Source organism: Sinohyriopsis cumingii, chromosome 2 (assembly GCF_028554795.1).
Source record: "Sinohyriopsis cumingii isolate HCF-2022 chromosome 2, ASM2855479v2, whole genome shotgun sequence".
NCBI lineage: Eukaryota > Metazoa > Mollusca > Bivalvia > Unionida > Unionidae > Sinohyriopsis > Sinohyriopsis cumingii.
Window position 1 is genome coordinate 40,654,183 of NC_142962.1, and position 20,374 is coordinate 40,674,556.

Genomic DNA, 20,374 nt, shown 5'->3' on the forward strand with positions numbered 1-20,374 from the left:
TGAGATAATATATTTCCTTAATATTGCTATCATTTACAGTGATGGGATGTTAGTCATAGGGAGAGATAGCATAAAGGATTAAAATATACTATTTTTCCTTGAGAAGGCAGACAATAAAAATTGAACACAAATTTAAAGATATTACAGCAGCAATTGAGATCAACCATGGTCAATCTACACTGAAAACAATCTAAAAGAGTACTAATACAGGAAACCTATTGATAGATGACAGTAAATTTATTAATAGATACATGTGTATTCAAAATATTTTATTATAACGAATGTTTACCTAGATATTTATCAGCATGAACTAGTTTTAACAAATCTTACTTGTTATCAACAGTCAATGACTAAGGATAGAACAACTGCAAGCTACAGTAAGTACATCAGTGAAATGATAACATGGCAAATAATAATTTACGGTTGGTCACAGTAACTTGTATAAATGTATAGGAAGGTCAGAGTCTACAAAGATCTTACACAGTTACATTTTCAATGAAGTGAAGATTAAAACAAAAGAGGAGATTCTTTGTTCAGTTTCACATTCATTATACAGTGTTTGAAGGAAGTCCATCAAAGACAGAAGATAATGGTAAGAAAGAGTTTCTGCATCAAATTTTAAATGCACCTCTAAATCTGGATCTTTCCGTCTGCACTAATTAATTACTGGATCTTTCTGTCTGCCCTAATTAATTACTGAAGAAGACAATTTTACCATATATTTACACTCTGTTCATACTGATAACAAGGAAAAGAGCAAAGTGATTGCATCATTGCAGGATGTGATTGCTCAAAAGCTATAGGAAATAACTCCACTGCTGAAGTGATTGCACATTAGTTGTAGTGATTCTTCAGAAATAGAGATTGATTTGCTCTTTTTAGGAAGCAGATTCACCAGCATAAACCTGCAGACATTATTATAATGTCCAAAGAGATTTAGTGATATGAGACACAAACCTGATGTGCCTAAACTGCCAAACTGCAGACATTGTAGTGATATGACTGAAATTTTGTTAAAGTTATGTTAAAAATCACAAACACACACACACACGCACACATGCCAGAATGATTCATCACATTTGGTCTACATCACATCTTGCCTTTTAGTGAGACTGCCTTATAATGAAGTACATATTACATACAGTACACTGTCAATAGAAGCCATAGAATATCCTGCCTTTTAGTGAGACTGCCTTAAAATGAAGTACATATTACATACAGTACACTGTCAATAGAAGCCATAGAATATCCTGCCTTTTAGTGAGACTGCCTTATAATAAAGTACATATTACATACAGTACACTGTCAATAGAAGCCAGAGTATCCTGCCTTTTAGTGAGACTGCCTTATAATGAAGTACATATTACATACAGTACACTGTCAATAGAAGCCAGAGTATCCTGCCTTTTAGTGAGACTGCCTTATAATGAAGTACATATTACATACGGTACACTGTCAATAGAAGCCAGAGTATCCTGCCTTTTAGTGAAACTGCCTTTTAATGAAGTACATATTACACACAGTACTCCCTTGCTATAACACTGTCCATTGATACCAAAGAGCATCCTGCCTTTTAGTGAGACTGCCTTATAATGAAGTACATATTACATACAGTACTCCCTCATCATCATGATGTTCATGTGTCATAGAGTATACTGCCTTTTAGTGAGACTGCCTTTTAATGAGACTGCCTTATAATCAAGTACATGTATATGTAGTACACTGTCCATAGAAGCCATAGAGTATATTGCCTTTTAGTGAGACTACCTTATAATGAAGTACATATTACATACAGTACTCCCTCATCATAATACTGTCCATGTGTCATAGAGTATACTGCCCTATAGTGTGCTTTTTAATTAAGTACTTTACACAGTACTCCCTCAATATAATGATGTTTATATAGGCATCATAGATTATACTGCCTTAGAATGCATATAATTAAGTACTTTATACAGTACACCCTCAACATAATGCTGTCCATAAGTATCATAGAGTATATTGCCTCAGAATGCTTTATAATTAAGTACATTATAGAACACTCACTCATCACGATCATGTCTATAGGTGTCATAGAGTATACTGCCTCAGAGTACTTTATAATTAAGTACATTATTGAATACTTCCTCAAAATAATGCTGTCCATAGGCACCATATAGTATATTGCCTCAAATACCTTATAAATAAGTACATTATACAGTACTACAATTAATGAAATAGGATATAAGACCATCTTATAAATAAAACCATCTTATAAAAAATGACCTTATAGTGAGGGAGAGCTGTAAGTACTTCTGACACTGATTACATTATGCTGTCCATGTGTCATAATGTATATTGCCCTATAGTTAGACTGCCTTATAATGAAGTACATATTACATACAGTACACTGTCCATAAAAGCCATAAAGTACTCTGCGTTTGAGTGAAACTGCCCTATAATTGAGTAAATATTACATACAGTACACCCTTGCTATAACACTATCCACAGAAGCCATATAGCATCCTGCCTTTTAGTGAGACTGCCTTAAAATGAAGTACATATTACATACAGTAATTGTCAATAGAAGCCATAGAGTATCCTGCCTTTTAGTGAGACTGCCTTTTAGTGAAGTGAATATTACATACAGTACTCCCTCATCATAATACTGTCCATGTGTCATAGAGTATACTGCCCTATAGTGTGCTTTTTAATTAAGTACTTTACACAGTACTCCCTCAATATAATGATGTTTAATAGGCATCATAGATTATACTGCCTTAGAATGCATATAATTAAGTACTTTATACAGTACACCCTCAACATAATGCTGTCCATAGGTATCATAGAGTATATTGCCTCAGAATGCTTTATAATTAAGTACATTATAGAACACTCACTCATCACGATCATGTCTATAGGTGTCATAGAGTATACTGCCTCAGAGTACTTTATAATTAAGTACATTATTGAATACTTCCTCAAAATAATGCTGTCCATAGGCACCATATAGTATATTGCCTCAAATACCTTATAAATAAGTACATTATACAGTACTACAATTAATGAAATAGGATATAAGACCATCTTATAAATAAAACCATCTTATAAAAAATGACCTTATAGTGAGGGAGAGCTGTAAGTACTTCTGACACTGATGTCTTCATGACTTCTTGTTTAAGTTGGAAAAATATCTTTCGGTGCATGCATGCAAACCTATTTAATTTACATTTTTGTTTCTCTTTCAGTGTTTACATTAAAAGGCATGAAATTCTTATCAAGGATGATACATTAAGTTTCAGAAAGGGTATGCACTCATCACACTGTTTCACAAAGTATAGGACCAATCAGCTGGTTAAAATTGACTCTACCTAGGATACCAAAAAAGATGCACACTTCATTTTCAAGCTCTACTACTTAAAACAAAGTCTAAGGATGGAAAGACTGCAAACAATTGGAATCTTAATTTACATCTACATCTGGCATAAGGAATGATGTACAAGCTGAAGATCTGCAATTCTACGGAATCAGTGATATTGTATGATCACCGTAACCATGATCTTGGCCTATAGAGTGACCTTGAAATGTCATTGCCCCTCCCACACACTGAAAATGTTAATACTACAGTTGCACAAATATCCTCCAACATCAGTGGTGACATTGTCCAAGATGATGATACATATTTATTTGAAACATTTCACGGTTATAAAGTCACAGTTGGTAATCTAATCCTTCATATTGCAATAGCTTGCCTAGCATTCTGGGTAATTGCGTTAAACAGCATTCTTCTGAACACTCTATACCACTGCCGAAAACACCTAGAAGTGACCGATATTCTCATCTTTAGCTTAGGCATTGCTGATACCTTTGTTGGGATTCTACTTTTGTACAATACTGTGTACAATCTTCTAAATTTTCAATACTTTTATGAATGTTTTCTACGGTTTGGCATGATTCTAGGCGTACTTCTGACATCAAGTTGGCATCTTGCTTTGCTGACAATCAACAGATACATAAAAATAACAAGACCATATAGTTATCACCACACTTTTACAACAGTCAAGGTGATTGTGGAATGTGTGTGTATGTGGGTCTTTGCTTTCTCAATTGGATTTCTACCAATGATGGGCTGGAATCGACCATTCATTCCTGAAAACAAAGAAGACTCAAATCAAGTCTGTAGATTTTTTGGCATCATGGATGCTGGCTACCTCAAGACGACCATCTGTTTGTATTGGATACCATTAATGCTCATGATAGGCATGTACTCACATATTTTTAAAATATCTCATCATCATGCAAAATCTATTTCCCGACAGCACCAAGTCATTGGTCAAAGCACCAAGAAAGCAAATGCAGATGTTGCACATAGACAACTAAAACATTTAAGCCATCACACAATGCATGGAAATTTATCACTGTCTCCAGAATCATATGGAAATAATGATGAAGGCAAGAAAAGGAGAAGTATCCCAAACCTTATCAGAGACAAAATGTTTGGAGAGAGGCCATCTTGGAAATTAACAAAAACTGTTTCCATTATTATAGGAGTGTACATTTTGTGCTGGGTGCCAACAGGTAAGTTAGCATCAGTCACAATATTCTGACATGATTCAAGTTAAAAATTAAGGACATTTTGTCATTCTAACGATAGAACACTTGTAACTCACGTATTGTCCGTAATATTTCACACCCATAAATTCTTCATACAGCCATTAATACATGAGAATCATACCTTTTTATACTTAATGTATTGGTACAGAAAATATTTCTTTCCTATTAGTTTGCAAATTAAAAAAAGCTGAAAATTACACCTAATATCTCATTTTGCAACTTTTATATAATAATAATAATAATAATAATAATGAGGACTTTAATTAGCACCTAATCTTTAGAAGCTCTAAGTGCTTCACAACTTTAGACAACACCTATACGATAAGAAACATAATAATATTATTACAAAAACAAACAACAAGAAATTAGAAAAACATTAAAAAAATAAAAAGCACGCTGAGAATATTTCAGGTAGGAAACATTATATATATGTACATTATAAAAACATTATATATATGTACATTATAAAAACAAGTACATAAAAATTCACAGAAAATACATGTACTAACATGTACTGTTGTATGGTTATCCCACTGTGACTTGGACTGTTGTACTGTGCATAGTATCAGGCCTAGCCTTGTCAAAGTTCCTACTGTTCAGATCCAAAAAAAATTCTGATTTACACTAATAAATTGCAAAGTCAGTACACTGTAATTGCTTTTTGGCTTTTGAACAAAAATATTTCAAAACGATACCTTTTTTCATCTACTATAGTCATATACATGCACTATAGTGTACTAGCATGATTCAACTGCAATCTACAAACCCAGATCTGCAGTTGCATAATTCATTGACAGATCTGGATCAATGCAGTTTGTTAGGACAAATCAGGAGAAGACACAACATAGATTACGCAGTCACAGGTCTGGGTCATTGTTGTTTGCAGTTGGATGTGACTAATATATGAATACATACAGCACTCATACAACTGTTTGGATTGGTAATGGGTTTAAAACCTAGGCCAAATTAATCATTTACAATCCATTAAGTGCAAGCTTAGTAATCCGAAAGTCCAGAGTTTTATACTTACTCCTTTCCTGCTTTGTTTCAAGGACAAATAATAATAATAATAATAATAATAATAATAATAACAATAATAATAATAATCTTTATTCTTCATGTAACATAGCAGTGGTCCAGATTATATACATTTATTTATATAATCTGCAACTTTAAACAGTGTTTTTGTTTTTGTCTTTTTGATTAATTTTCTTCCTTGACAGTGAGTCTCCTGTGAATATTCAATATAACTGTAATAAGTCTGTACTGCTTCATCCAATATACTTTTGGACTTGTTCGAACATTTAGGATTTCATTCATCATACTGTAAGTTATTTTTAAATTTTCACTTTGAATTTTAGGTAAATAAATTATATTTTCAATTTTACAAAATATTATGTATATCTATAATTTGTATCATTTTTATTCATAGCTGAAAACTGTAGCAATTATCTTTAGTTGAAATTTCATACTTCCATAGTTTCTATTTTAAGATATTAGAGAACAGAAAATTGCACAGCATCTATAAACAGATGCATCAGTTATTTTAATATCCAGATTTTGATGGAGAATATTACATGTAGCTGTTTCACTTAATCTGAAATTGTGGTCTGTCTCATAATGTGTATTAAATAATTCTGAAAAGCACTGGTATCATCCAGTGCAGTTCATTTTTCTATTTAATGTCACATTTGGACATTTTAATAGTCATCAAAAGCACTTTGACTCTTTCTCTAAAAGTGATTTTTCAGGACCTGCCTTGTCCATTGTTCGGTATTGGTTGTTTTTATGCCTGGCTATGTTTTTTTTCTAGATATTTCTTTGGTGCTTATATAAAGCCAAGTTATCTGTCATATTAATATTTCTGAAGTGTCTGAATGCATCAAGTGTGCAATGGTTTGCTGCATCATGCCAGGCGTGTCTGTTGACTAAAACCCGATCACTTCTATTACCAATATCATTTTCTTGAACTTTCATTGCATGTGCCGATTCTCTGATACTCTCCTTGAAAGAATTTAAAACAGTATCAAATTGATTATGCTCTATCATTGTGAGCACAGCATGAGATTATAATGATGGTGAAGAGAAGATGTTTTAGACAAATATTTTTCTTTGTGTTTCATTCCATATATATCTCTCTCTTGGAGAAATATTTTCATCATTTTCATCTGTGAGAGTGAAATCAGCTTGACCACAGTAAAATATTATTGGTTCATGAAAATAGAATGGATCCTATTACCAATCCAAAAGGTAGTTATATATGAAAATAATTATTGATCTGAAAGTACGTAGTCGATGGTTGTAACAGAGTTATCTTGTGTACATATAAAGTTTCAAAGACCTGTATCATCCCCACATCTACCATTCTACACTCCTTGTACCAGACAGCTGACAAAACCTAAGTACATTCTCAACTTAGTTATTAAACTCTTTTTTTATCCCTACACCCTAAATCTACAGCCTTGACATGGGCTTTATTCTTATCAATGATATTATTACCAACATGCATAATAAAAGAAGGTTTGCTGGAGATATAAGCACTATAATTTCCACCAATAATACATATGTGTGTACCAAATCATTATCTATAATGGTAAACAAGTCTTCTTATGCGTGTATTGACAGGTGATATATATACTACACCAAAAATTAGGTCTTCCTGAATGGTTTGTATATAGGGGAGAATTTCAACCGGACATTAATTCTTTACTTACTCTCAAGTTCATGATTATGGAGTACAAGTAATGAGTACTGTTCTTGGATAAGTTCTGTGTTTAGGAGTTTTAAAACTTTTGGCAATAAATGAGCAATGGAATCAGTGTATTTACAGATTCTCTGTGATGAAACATGTCATGTATATAATCTGCAACGTTAAACAGTGTTCTTATCTTTTTGATTAATTTTCTTCCTTGACAGTGAGTCTCCTGTGAATATTCAACATAACTGTAATAAATTTGTACTGCTTCATCCAATATACTTTTGGACTTGTTCGAACATTTAGGATTTCATTCATCATACTGTAAGTTATTTTTAAATTTTCACTTTGCATTTTAGGTAAATAAATTATATTTTCAATTTTACAAAATGTTATGTATATCTATAATTTGTATAATGCAAATTGTAGCAATTATCTTTAGTTGAAATTTCATACTTCCACAGTTTCTATTTTAAGATATTAGAGAACGTAAAATTGCATAGCATCTATAAACAGATGCTTACCTACATGTTGACAGTTAACTGAAAATAACATTATTAGTAAATATGTTTCCCACTTTCAGATCTTTCCCATTGGACATGTCAGTCAGATGGTATCTTAGAAAAATTAAGTTAAATCCCACTGGATGGGTTAAATCATATGAATTCTTTTACGATGATGGACATTTGTCATGTTGGAGTAGTCATCATATGCATGCTTTTCACCTGTATATAAGTCGCTTGGACTGGTCAGTTTTCTTATTCTTATTTATTGTGTTCTTCTTGTAACATCAAGTCTGCATATGTATTTTGTTGTAATAAGATATTATTTGAGAAGAAAAATGTTTTGATTATTCAGTGGAAATGGAAAGTACTCATTGGACTATTTTATTATTTTGGAACTATTGTGAATTATTCATTTTGACATGACAGGACCATTGGCAGACCAGTATATATATGCTAGGACCTGAAATTTATAAGGAATATTTATTCTATTTGACTTTACGAGAACTTTTCCGGGATTATTTTGGATTCAGTTCGTAATACAGTTGTCATTTTATAACACTGATAATTAAACTGTTTGTTGAGTTTTACTTCTTTCTGTTACTAAGTTTACGACCACAGAATCGTAATAAAAACATGTTGGTTTTCACTCTTTTTTGTTACTTAGTTTAAGACCATAGTGTTGTAACAACCAAATCTGACATAAATAATTGTAACCATCCAGCTTTTTCATCTCATGTTGCTTTTGTTGTAATGATGGCTTCCAGAAGTTGCAAGATTTTTCATTTGTGCCAATTCATCGTAAATAGAATCTCTATGAAAGGATACATTGAATTCACCATCCACTTGGATACTGTCTTTTCAAAAAGGAAATATATTGAATTCACCATCCACTTGGATACTGTCTTTTCAAAATGGAAATATACTGAATTCACCATTCATTGGATGATAGTCTTTTCAAAAAGGAAATATACTGAATGCACCAACCATTTGGATACTGTCTTTTCAAAAAGAAAATATAATGAATTCACCATTTGGATACTGTCTGTCCAAAAAGGAAATACACTGAATTGACAGTTTGGATACTCTCTTTTCAAAAAGGAAATATACTGAATTCACCATTTTTGGATACTATCTTTTCAAAAAGGAAATATACTGAATTCACCATTTTTGGATACTCTCTTTCCAAAAAGGAAATATACTGAATTTACCAATTGGATATTGTCTTTCCAAAAAGAAAACACTGAATTCACCATTTGGATAATGTCTTTCCAAAAATAGTTTAAACTCTACAATTATATAAACTTCATTCTAAACATTTAAAGGGGAAAATTTGTTTGTCACTATTTCTTTATATATGTTGTATTTTTTTGGCCATGTGTACTGCAGTTGATGCAAATGTGCCTTAGTAAGGAATGATTATGAAAATCTATTTTCCCTTTACAGGCATAGTACTAATGCTCCATTTATCTGGAAACCTGGACTATTTATCCATTACAATGCAAGGAAAGATCCTCATATACAGTTCCTCACTGGGGTTTCTTAACAGTCTTCTTAATCCTATAATATACACCTTAAAAATTCCTGTCGTCAACACAAGGTTTAGAAGGATATTTACATGCAAGAAGCGAATTCAGCCTAATGTTCTACCAAACCCATCAATGAGGACAAAATCTGTGTCTATGAACAACATGAAAGCATCATCTGTACAGTATACAGTTCACGAATTCTAATAGAAGAAAAGCTCTTTAAACAATATCATTTATGTTATTACTACCTTGAATGCCTTGCTGAGTCAGAACATTCTCCAAACTGAAGAAAAGTGTGATCATGGTTCCAACAGTACTAACAAGTTTTATTAAAGACTTTTCAAAGAGCTTCAAAAGTTTTCAAGGAGCATAGGGTCTGAAGGAAAATGAATATACTGTACTGGAATGAATATATGTACTGTACTAAAATGAATATGCTGTACTAGAATGAATATATGTACTGTACTAAAATGAATACATTGTACTAGAATGATGTACTGTACTAGAATGAATACATTGTACTAGAATGATGTACTGTACTAGAATGAATATACTGTACTAGGATGAATATACCATACTAGAATGAATGTACTGTACTAAAATGAATATATGTACTGTTCTAGAATGAATATTTTGTACCACAATGAATATACTGTACCAAAATGAATATACTGTACTAGAATGAATACTGTTACCTGCTTCAGCCGTTTGCAATCAATTAAACTTAGAATAGATACCTTTCTATAGCATAATAGGTTCTGACTCCTTAGTTTTTGACCTTATCGCAAGACCTTCATCAGAGAAATGACTTCTTGACTGGAGTCACATGATGAACTAAATGCTGACCATATGACAAAACCCTTCTTTACAAATGGCCAAAATTCCAATCCAGAAAGAAAAGGGAGAATTTTCTTAACAGAAGTTTGGGGCAGCAAAGGGCTCACCAGTGTCCCTTATTGTGGCAAATTTGTTTACAGAAGACTTTTACCTCAATGGCATTTCCACTGCAGCCCATCCTCCTAATGTGTGGTTTCATTATGTGGATGACACTTTCACCATGATGCATTAATACAATACTGAAGAACTCACAGAACATCTCAGTTCCATTGATGAAAATATGAAGTTCACTTATGAAGCGGAAGAGGCTGGGAAGTGCACTTGTTTGGATACTTGTGTTCACATTTAGGTGATGGGGAAACAAAAGTTACTGTTTACCGCAAACCTACCCACACAGACCAATATTTGAACTTCATCTCCAACCACCATCTTGAACACAAGAGTACAGTGGTAAGAAGTCTGTTGCACTGGTTGAACAGCATTTTGTTAGTGATGAGGAAGACTGGGTGTTGGAAGTCAATCATATTAGGAAAGCTGTGACGGCCAACCATTACAAAAACTGAATGTTGATGTTTCCTGAAAAAGAATGGAGAAGGGAGGAACATCTAAAGGAGAAAGGAGACAAAATGTAACTGTCCCTTTACCATATATTGCTGGAGTCTGTAAAAGATTACAAAAAAAATGTTCCGAAAGCATGGAGTTAATGTAGTCCACAAACCCTATAATACCATCCACTCAGTCATGGTACATCCAAAAGACCAAACTTCTTTGAATTAGAAATGCTTTGTTATCTATCAACTCCAGTGTAATAATTGTGGAAAGGACATCATTGGCAGAAATCAGTAGGAGCCTTGATACAAGAGTTAAAGAACCTTTGTACACCAGCAGAGAATCCCTGACAGCAGTTGGTGAACATTGGAAAGAATTAGGGCATTTCTTAGGATGACAACAGAGTATTCCTTAGAGAGAACAATACCCTGAGGAGAAAAATAAGAGAAGCTATTGAAATCATAGAGGTGGAGCCAGTGTTGAACACTGATTCTGGATTGGAACTTCCACCACTGTACAAAAGGATTTTGTCACATGGTCAACATTTAGCTGGTCATGTGACTCCAGTTCATAAGTCATTCCTCTGATGAAGGCCTTGTGATACAGTTGAAAGCTAAGGAGTCCTAACCTATTATGCTACAGAATGTTTTTAATGTGGACCTGTTGACAAGTCCATATGATCATCCCAATGAACTTGTTGACCAGCCTACAATTGGTCATCATGCTGAAGCAAAGGATAACAGAACTGGATTAATTATAATGATGCTAAGTAAATACATAGGGGTAAGGCACAGGGTGGGGATGGGGAAAGTGTCAAACTATGTTTACAACAATGCTCCCACTATATTGACAGATACAAGTGTTATATTTAACATCTTTATTCCAATGGACACCTTTAAACATTAAAAAACTATTTGAACTCACTGCATGCTATGGATCTTACAAACTCAAATTATGATGTTTTTCTCCAAACTGAAAATAAAGTTAATGGTATATTTTATTTGATATTGTTGCAAGATTATCTTGCAAATGAAATATAAAACAAAATCTAAATGGCAATAATTTTGAACAGATTAAATTATTATTAAATTGCATGGGTTATCAAGTCAAAAGCCAAGTTACATATTTGATGACTTTATTTGATAGTAATCTGACATTTTGTACCAAAACTTTTGTCTACATAACTCCAATGATAAGCTGTACCTCATAAAACTCTTGCCTGCTAAAAACTTTGTGTCAGGCACAATTATTTCAAAAACTGGAGACACATATGGTCCATGGAAAACTCTGTCACATACAATAATATTAACAGTCAGAGACACATAAACTCCAATGAAAACTCAGTGACATACAAAAATGTTAACAGCTGGAGACACATAAGCTCTATGGAGGCTGTGTCACATAAAAAAAATGCAACAGCTGGAGACACATATGCTCCATGGAAAACTGTCACATACAAAATATGAACAGCTGGATACACAAATGATCCATGAAAACCTGTGTCACATACAAAATGCAAACAGCTGGACATAAAAGTATTCTAAGGAATACTGTTTTACTTTTAATAATGTCTGCAGTAGTACATACAAATGTTTTATGGCAAACTTTGTTTTTATCAGGCAGTATGTTTAATAATAATAATAGTAATAATAATAATAATAATAATAATAATAATAATAATAACAAAAACAACAACAACAATAATAATAATAATAATAATAATAATAACAGCATTATTTAAAGAAGGCAACCCAGTATGTTTACAAAAGTAATCTCCCTTTGGGCTCCCTACTGTGTACAGGTCTAAACAGACAGAAGTTCACAGATGTAGACTAAAAGTATTGAAAAGATTGTATCCTGTGTAAACAGGCTTGAAAAAAAGGAAAGAAAAAGTAAATATAGAGAAATAAGTTACTTATTAATTATAATGTTGCAAACTCTAGCCATTTTTGTACTTTTTGATGAAAAGTATTTTATGATTTTACTTCTTTCACTATTTTGGTAAACTATTCCAAATCAAAGAGCCAGAATATGAAAAAAATTTATTAAACAAGACATTTTATGGTTTTAGAATTCTGAAACTTAATTGAAACCAACCCTGATAATGTTCAATTTTTTTGGTGGGGAGATATTACTATGGAATGTCAATATTTTCTGATGAGATGGAGGATCTTAATTTGAAATCTTGTACATAACCTTCGATTTTCTCATACATATTCCTTTCTTAGTTGTGAGCATTCCTAGCTGTTCCACTGGGGGGCCCCAAGTGGCACTCGGGTCAAAAGAGCTCTCCGTTATGGATCACTGCCATCTCACCTCTGTCTGCGTGGGTTCGAGTCTCAGATTCGGCCAATGTGGGTATGTGAGAAAGCTTGCCAGTAGCTTCTTGTGGGTCGGTGGTTCTTTCTTGTGTTTTCCCGGGTTCTTCCTCCACCATTAATACTGGCCGATATGTATAGCCTATCATGTGCTGAAATATGGCGTTAAACTACACAACAACAACAACAAGCTGTTCCATTGCTTGATTATCATCTGCATAATTTTCATCAAGGATCCTTAATGCTTATATCAGAAGTATGATTAGCTTAGATGGCAGATTTGGCAACAGTTTCTCATACTGTTTTACAGTAGTCAATAGGTAACAATTGTTCTGTTGAAAACTTAATTTGCAACAATGTTTACAAAAGCAATTAAAAGATTTATATTGAATACAATTGTGTAAATATCTACAGGAAATTAATACCTTAAAACAATGTCCAAAGCCTAGTTCAGTCTATCTGTTAATCAACCCATCTTTCTATTGATATATTGTCGATCTTCATTTCTTAATATCTGCACATGGATGTAATATTTTTACTATAAATTTGTCAATAATGGACATTAATACTTGATTATCATGAACTGACTGCAGTATGAACTACCAAACAAATAATGTAATAAGACAAGACATATATTCGTATCCATTCATAAAATTCATTGTTATTACTGGAGTATAAAAACCCTTATTTAATCCTGATATGGTCTTGCATTCCATGACAATCCTGGTTAAACTTGTTCATTCACTGCTTGATAATGTATTTCACTTTGTTTTAATAAAATCTGCCATCACATAATGCACTGGCAGATCTTGGTCTATACAAGCAATCAGCAAAGCAGATAGCATAATTTTACTCTTTTTTTTCTCACTTCTTTTTATTGAACATAACATATTATGCTCACTTGTAAGTCTGAAGTCAAGTCAAAATGCAAATAACAAAAACCCTGATCTGCCATCACATAATGCACTTGTAGATCAGGGTCTATGTTGTTAGTTCTACTAGTTACTCCTAAAAAAATGCACAGGCCCAGAGCTGCCAGTACATTATGCAGTTTGCAGTTGGACTTATCTTATAAACAAGAATATTGGGTATGGTGTCATCAGTTTGCATGTTCTCCTACATCTCCACCTGACCTGGTGTATGGGTCATTACCTTAAATTGTTTTGCATCCTGATCTTTGAATATATTTGCTTTCTTAAATGCCATACACACATACATTCACAAGTATTGCACACAAACACACACTCGAATGAAAACAAAAAGGTTTCTTTCTTGTGGCTTTTTTTAATTGTAATATTTTCTCTAGTCCAAAAAATAAACTTATGAAAATGTGAAACAGATAAACAAAATATTTTTAAAAAACTTGTATCAAACATTCCCAACAGAGTTCATTTTTTCTTAAACTAATCAATTCTGTTATTCATATTTTACCACCAATTTAAATAATGAAACAAAATTTTTATAAAAGCTCAGATTTGGGACTTTGTACACACAACATTATCTGTATATATCATTTTGCAAGCAAAATTAGGAAGGTAAAAAGTTCATCAAAGTTGTTATTTCCGATAAAGTCATCTTTCATGTAATTCTAAAATCTGTATCATGTTTTTTGATATATTCCAGAAATTTCCAAAATTGTTTAGTAGAATAAGTGATCAATTTGTTCTATTCCCTCCATGCAAAAGATTCATTTTTCCTTATCACTTAAATGAATCGTTTTCAAAAACTTGTCTGTGGCAATTTGTCTATGAAAAAATCTGAACTAAACTAATCTGTTTTGAACTGTTTCTTCAAAGTTTAGTCAAAACAAAAGATGTGGTCCATTCATCGGTATGAATTGAGTTTCATGTTTACCTTTTGGATTTTAGTATATTGATTGTTATCACGATAATTTCCTTTCCACTCTAATGATATCTTTAGGATATGATCAAAACACTGTATTGTCCGTAATATTTCACACCCACAAATTCTTCATACAGCTTATGGTTTTGTTTGTTTTATCAAAGCTTAATACAGACCCTTGTGCATCAAAAAGTGTTGAATAAGTACACCATTTGTTCTCCATCTTAAGCATGATTTGAAATTATCTATAGTAACTAAATTAAGAATATTTTGAGACAAGTATTCATTAACAATAGATGGTTCATGTTTCCATTGTGATAAAGTATAATAAAACATCATGCCCCTCCCAAAAAATATTCATGGATTAAAAATTCCTTTTGATTTTCTTAAAATAAATAACTGTGAACTTCGTAATTTTCCAAATATTTATTCAGAAACCAGTCTCTGCCATTAACTTGGTTTATTAAAAGATACCTAATCTAGGACAGATGTATATAACATGTCAATGAGTGCAAGTGAATCATGTTTAATCTGCATTCCTTAAAAGAAGCTAAAAGGGTGTCTCTTTGAACTGTCTCAGTTTTACCACCCCAAATGAACTGCAAAAATAATCTATTTACCAAATCTTCCACCCCATATTGAAAATGAACTGAATACATTATTTTTGCAGTTCATTTTCAATATGGGGTGGAAGATTTGGTAAAGCTGGAAAAAGCTGAATGAATTCAACAAAATCAAGCATTTTAACAAAGTAATTTTTTCAATTATTGATAAATTTCTTCCACTCAACCAACCAAGCAATTTCTTTACTTACAACTCTGTCTTAAATTAAGTAATAGACAGAAAGTGAAACCATCAAATTAATTACAATCAACTAGTTTTTTATTTTTCTAAATTACAAAGTGTAAATTTAAGAAATGCTTAAGACTGGAGAAGATAAGATTAATTTTTTTCCTCACGATTTTACATCTTTTCATACATAATTCTTGTATTTTCACCAATAAATCTCCCTTTCATAAAACACTTTTGGTTGTCACTAATGATAAAAAGGAGGACTTTCTTGACCTGATAGCAAAGGTTCCAAAGCTGTCGGTAATCCACATTAAGAATTGATTCCAATTTGTTTAAAAATTTACTGTCTTTATATTCTTTTCCAGTGCAAGTAATGATTGTTCCAGTCTGAAATTCTGAAAAATATTGCACATCATTTCCAGCATTTAGAGACCGACAGAGACAAACACCTAGATCTTTCTAAAAGAATTTGCAGAATTCTGTTGTATTGGTTCTGTTGGTTTAATGCAATTTTTCAGCACAAAATAGGCAAGTAACCAGCATACTTGGCAGAGGAAGAACTCAGGAAAACCAAAGGAAGAACCAATGACCCATGGAAAGCTATTGGCAAACCTTCTCACATACATATGTTGGCCATGTACTGGGGAAAGACGTGAGATGTCAGTGATTTGTTAAGGTGGGTGCCATAGACCACAACAAAAACCCTGATCTGCCACCACATTATGTAATGGTAGATCAGGATCTACGTATGTTGTTTACAGTCAGACTTGACTTATAAGTGAGTATATATGGTAACTTTTGAGCTATGTAAAACCACATTGTCAAATCTTGTATACAGTTCAGCACATGAACAGTTTCTGGAAACAACCTAGTCATTGATTTCAACAATCATAATTATGCTCACTAATCCTTCTTTACTGAGACATCGAATTACCAGGTTTTATCACTAATTCTATTTCCTGACTAAAATTTTCATTAAAAAAATGATCATTTGTAAAATCACAGATATATTATGAGATCAGAAGTTATGCCTAATATTCTTGTAACTTATTTTTTTCTGAAGATAAAAGGATTAAATTTATGCTGATAGTATATTTGAAAATGAGAATCTCAATTAATTTTTTTCAGTAATTACTTGGCTTTGTGCATTGGAACAGTCAGGTGCATGTGAATATTATCCAGAAAATACCAAATGCCTGTTGAAATACTTACACACCTGTCAGCCTAAGCTCTTGGAAGGAAGAAAGACTTTTAAAACAACAGCTGGCATTTTGTAGCCTTGAAATTTTATTAAAAACTAGATGAATAATTAGTAATTCTGTGTGCTAAAATGTTCATTTGTGACATTTATATTAGCTCAAAGTCTGTTTGTCATCCATATCCTAAGATCTGATGCTTTTTCAACCAGCTAAGATCCATCTTATCTGCTCTGGCCACAACACTCGTACAAATTTTGTAACATTGAGAAAGCAGGGATTTATACATGATACAAGAAAATGTACATGTCATTTGCTCTTCTAATCAGTTCTTTAACAAAATAAATTCCTGATAAACCATGATGCTGGAATTAGGCTAATATCAATGTCTGGACCCCGCTCACTTCCAGACTTTAATTATATTTCTCTTTGGTAAAGATTTTAACAATATAAAAAAATGACCAGGTGTAGACCATGTCTTTTCATGTAAATTTGTTGTCTTTGAGCAACTAAAATATATACAAGTCAAAACTTTCTATTATGACTAATCAGAGGGCAAGCAGAAAAGGGTCTTGATAGGTAGGAGGTCCTAATATACAGGATATGTAATGTAGGTAGATTCAATGACAGAAGAAAGGAAAGATAAACAGACATATAGATTGTTAGACAATCTGATTTGTGGTATGTGGTTTAGATTTTTTTAACGTAGCTCTAACAATAATGTTTCAGTCATCTTGCTAAGACGTCTGCAGTGTGGCAGTTTATAGTGATGTCTAGCACTGGGGCATCATGCCACAGACATGTAGCATGATGTCCCACCCAGTCACATTATCCTGACACCATGCCAACTAGTCCTAACACAAACCTCTTAATGCTGAGCGCCTAGCAAGGCAGCTGTTAGTACCATTTTTAAAAGTCTTTAGACAGCCTGAAAGTAAGTGAGTAGATTTATTTATAAATAGATAATTTAGGGGTGATATTTCCCAGAAAAGACCAACCAAATTAACATCCTTACAGCTAAAAGGTAGCAGTTACTGGTCACGTTTTAATAATAATAATAATAATAATAATAATAATAATAATAAATAAATAAATAAATAAATATATTATTTATTTATTGAGGATAACATAGTTAAGTTACACTAATCTTCCTGCCTCATGAATAGTAATCTAACCAACAGTATTGTGAACATCAGATTATACAATGTCTCATTGTTTAACAGCTCTCTATGTATGCACTAGCAGGGCATTACTGATGGTTATTTTCTGTCTAACAGGTCTGAATGACCTCAACTTCTGGTGAAGATATGCAGTTCTGAATTAAACTTCAGTTTCTTAGACTTACCATGACTATGACCTTTGACCTTCTTACCTCCACCCATCCAATCAATAGTTTTCTTTCTCAACATAAGTACAAGTCGTCATCCACAAGTTTGGTTTATGAACTTTTTCCAGAACTAATGTTACTCTGCAAAACCTGTTTTCTTTGAACCACAATGACCTTGACAATTGTACAAGACTTCCACAAACTTTGGTCAAGGTATATGATCTAAAACCGATGTCATTAAGCAAAAACATGTTTGTTTTCTTCTAGTCAGTGACTTTGACCTTTTGATCCAATATCAATAAGCTTTTTCATTACTCAACGTGAAAATTGTCCTCAAACTTTGGTGAAGATACATGGATGAGAACTGAATTTTTTGTGCAGAAACCATTTTTCATTTTTTTTACAGTGATCATGACCATTGATCTTTTGACCCCCCAAATCAATATGCTTCTTGCTTACTCCAAGTGAAAGCCTTCCACAGAGCTTGGAAAATGGTAGATGCCGGAGAAATGAAGTTATTATGCAGAAGCAAAATAGGATGGCTGGATGGAAAACATCACAACATAATATAATATGGCTAAAGGTGTGCATATAAATACCATTACTTTACTTTTTATGGCATCATTGTTGAAAATATTTTCTCGATATACAGTGCTATCATTTAATGAATGCTACTGATCATTTCTTTTGTGCATTTATATATTTTAGCGTTGCAGAGGGACTCATGGGTAACTAATTACATGTATGTACTAATAAAGTCATTCTCTTAAAATAAGAATTATTATTATTACTATTGTTGTTATTATTATTATTATTATTATTATTATTATTATTATTATTATTATTATAACTACTACTCTACTACCCCTGCTAAATGGTTAAATGTATATTTTTTTCTTCATTGTTTATTTATCAAATAGGATCATATATGTTATACTAAAAGATACAGACCAGCAGAAACCTGAGAAAAAAGAGCCTAAACTCCCTTTTTATACTCTGTTAATGCAAATTTTAGAAGTTTTTCTTGACCAAAACGACAATATCAGCTAATTATCCTAAATTTGTGAAGTCCATTTTCATATGATTACAATCAAACTGTTACTTCCACGGTGTTGAATGTAGGCATACTGTTATAAGTTCTAATTATTTAGATTTAAATCAATAACTAAATGATTCCATTATTTAATCTTAGGAGCTGAAAATACTCCATTTAGTTTTAACCTCACAAATGACCTTTTCATTTCACTTTAAATTATACAGAGAAACCCTTAAAAGTACTCAATTAGACTATGGCAGTTTTATGTTCTATATGAGCACATGCTGTCACATGTACATTACAGGGTTTACATTCTATATGAGCAAATGCTATCACATGTATATTACAGGGTTTACGTTCTATATGAGCACATGCTATCACATGTACATTACAGGGTTTACATTCTATATGAGCAAATGCTATCACATGTACATTACAGGGTTTACATTCCATATGAGCACATGCTATCACATGTACATTACAGGGTTTACATTCTATATGAGCACATGCTATCACATGTATATTACAGGGTTTACATTCTATATGAGCACATGCTGTCAAATGTACATTACAGGGTTTACATACTATATGAGCACATGCTATCACATGTAATTACATTCCATATGAGCACATGCTATCACATGTATATTACAGGATTTACATTCCATATGAGCACATGCTGTCACATGTACATTATATATATATATATATATATATATATATATATATATATATATATATATATATATATATATATATATATATATATATATATATATTAAATATGAGCTTACACTGTCACATGCATGTTACAATTTTTATATTCAAAATGAGCACATCCTGTCACACATATGTTAAGAGGTTTACTGTTTAAAAATTATGTCAACATAAGCATCATGTTTAGGTATTTCTAATTCAATTTAGTCAAAGAGATCAATTTCCATGTCCCAGGAAATTTTTTAAAAAAAATCTACTGATTGATTAAGCTGATATTTTCATAATGGACATTTCAAAGTTCTGATGACAGGGAAGATCAAATTTCAGTTCTAGTAATTAACTGTTGGAAGACAGGAATATGACAGACTGATTTACAATTGTTTACAGTTCTTGTGTAAATCTATTCATCATTTGCAAGACTTCCTCAAAACAAGCTGATA

The 20,374-nt window shown here is 32.3% G+C and overlaps 2 protein-coding genes across 2 annotated transcripts in view; one reads left to right on the forward strand and one right to left on the reverse strand.

Moving 5' to 3' along the window:
- The window catches only part of LOC149804702 (dynein axonemal heavy chain 6-like), a 393,112-nt gene that overhangs the window by 100,293 nt on the left and 272,445 nt on the right, over positions 1-20,374 (reverse strand). The gene's annotated exons all lie outside the window — the stretch shown is intronic.
- On the forward strand, positions 372-18,971 carry LOC149804703 (adenosine receptor A3-like). Its single transcript, XM_089943229.1, has 3 exons — positions 372-592; positions 3,228-4,557; positions 9,238-18,971. Exons 2-3 carry the CDS (start codon positions 3,564-3,566, stop codon positions 9,522-9,524), a joined length of 1,281 nt encoding a protein of 426 aa, XP_089799355.1. The 5' UTR covers positions 372-592; positions 3,228-3,563; the 3' UTR covers positions 9,525-18,971.

Excerpts from the sequence above, each read along its gene's own strand:
- LOC149804703 (XM_089943229.1), top strand. The coding sequence starts at position 3,564 with ATGTCATTGCCCCTCCCACACACTGAAAATGTTAATACTACAGTTGCA. Across the intron at positions 4,558-9,237 it reads TTTGTGCTGGGTGCCAACAG|GCATAGTACTAATGCTCCAT; the intron begins GTAAGTTAGCAT and ends TTCCCTTTACAG.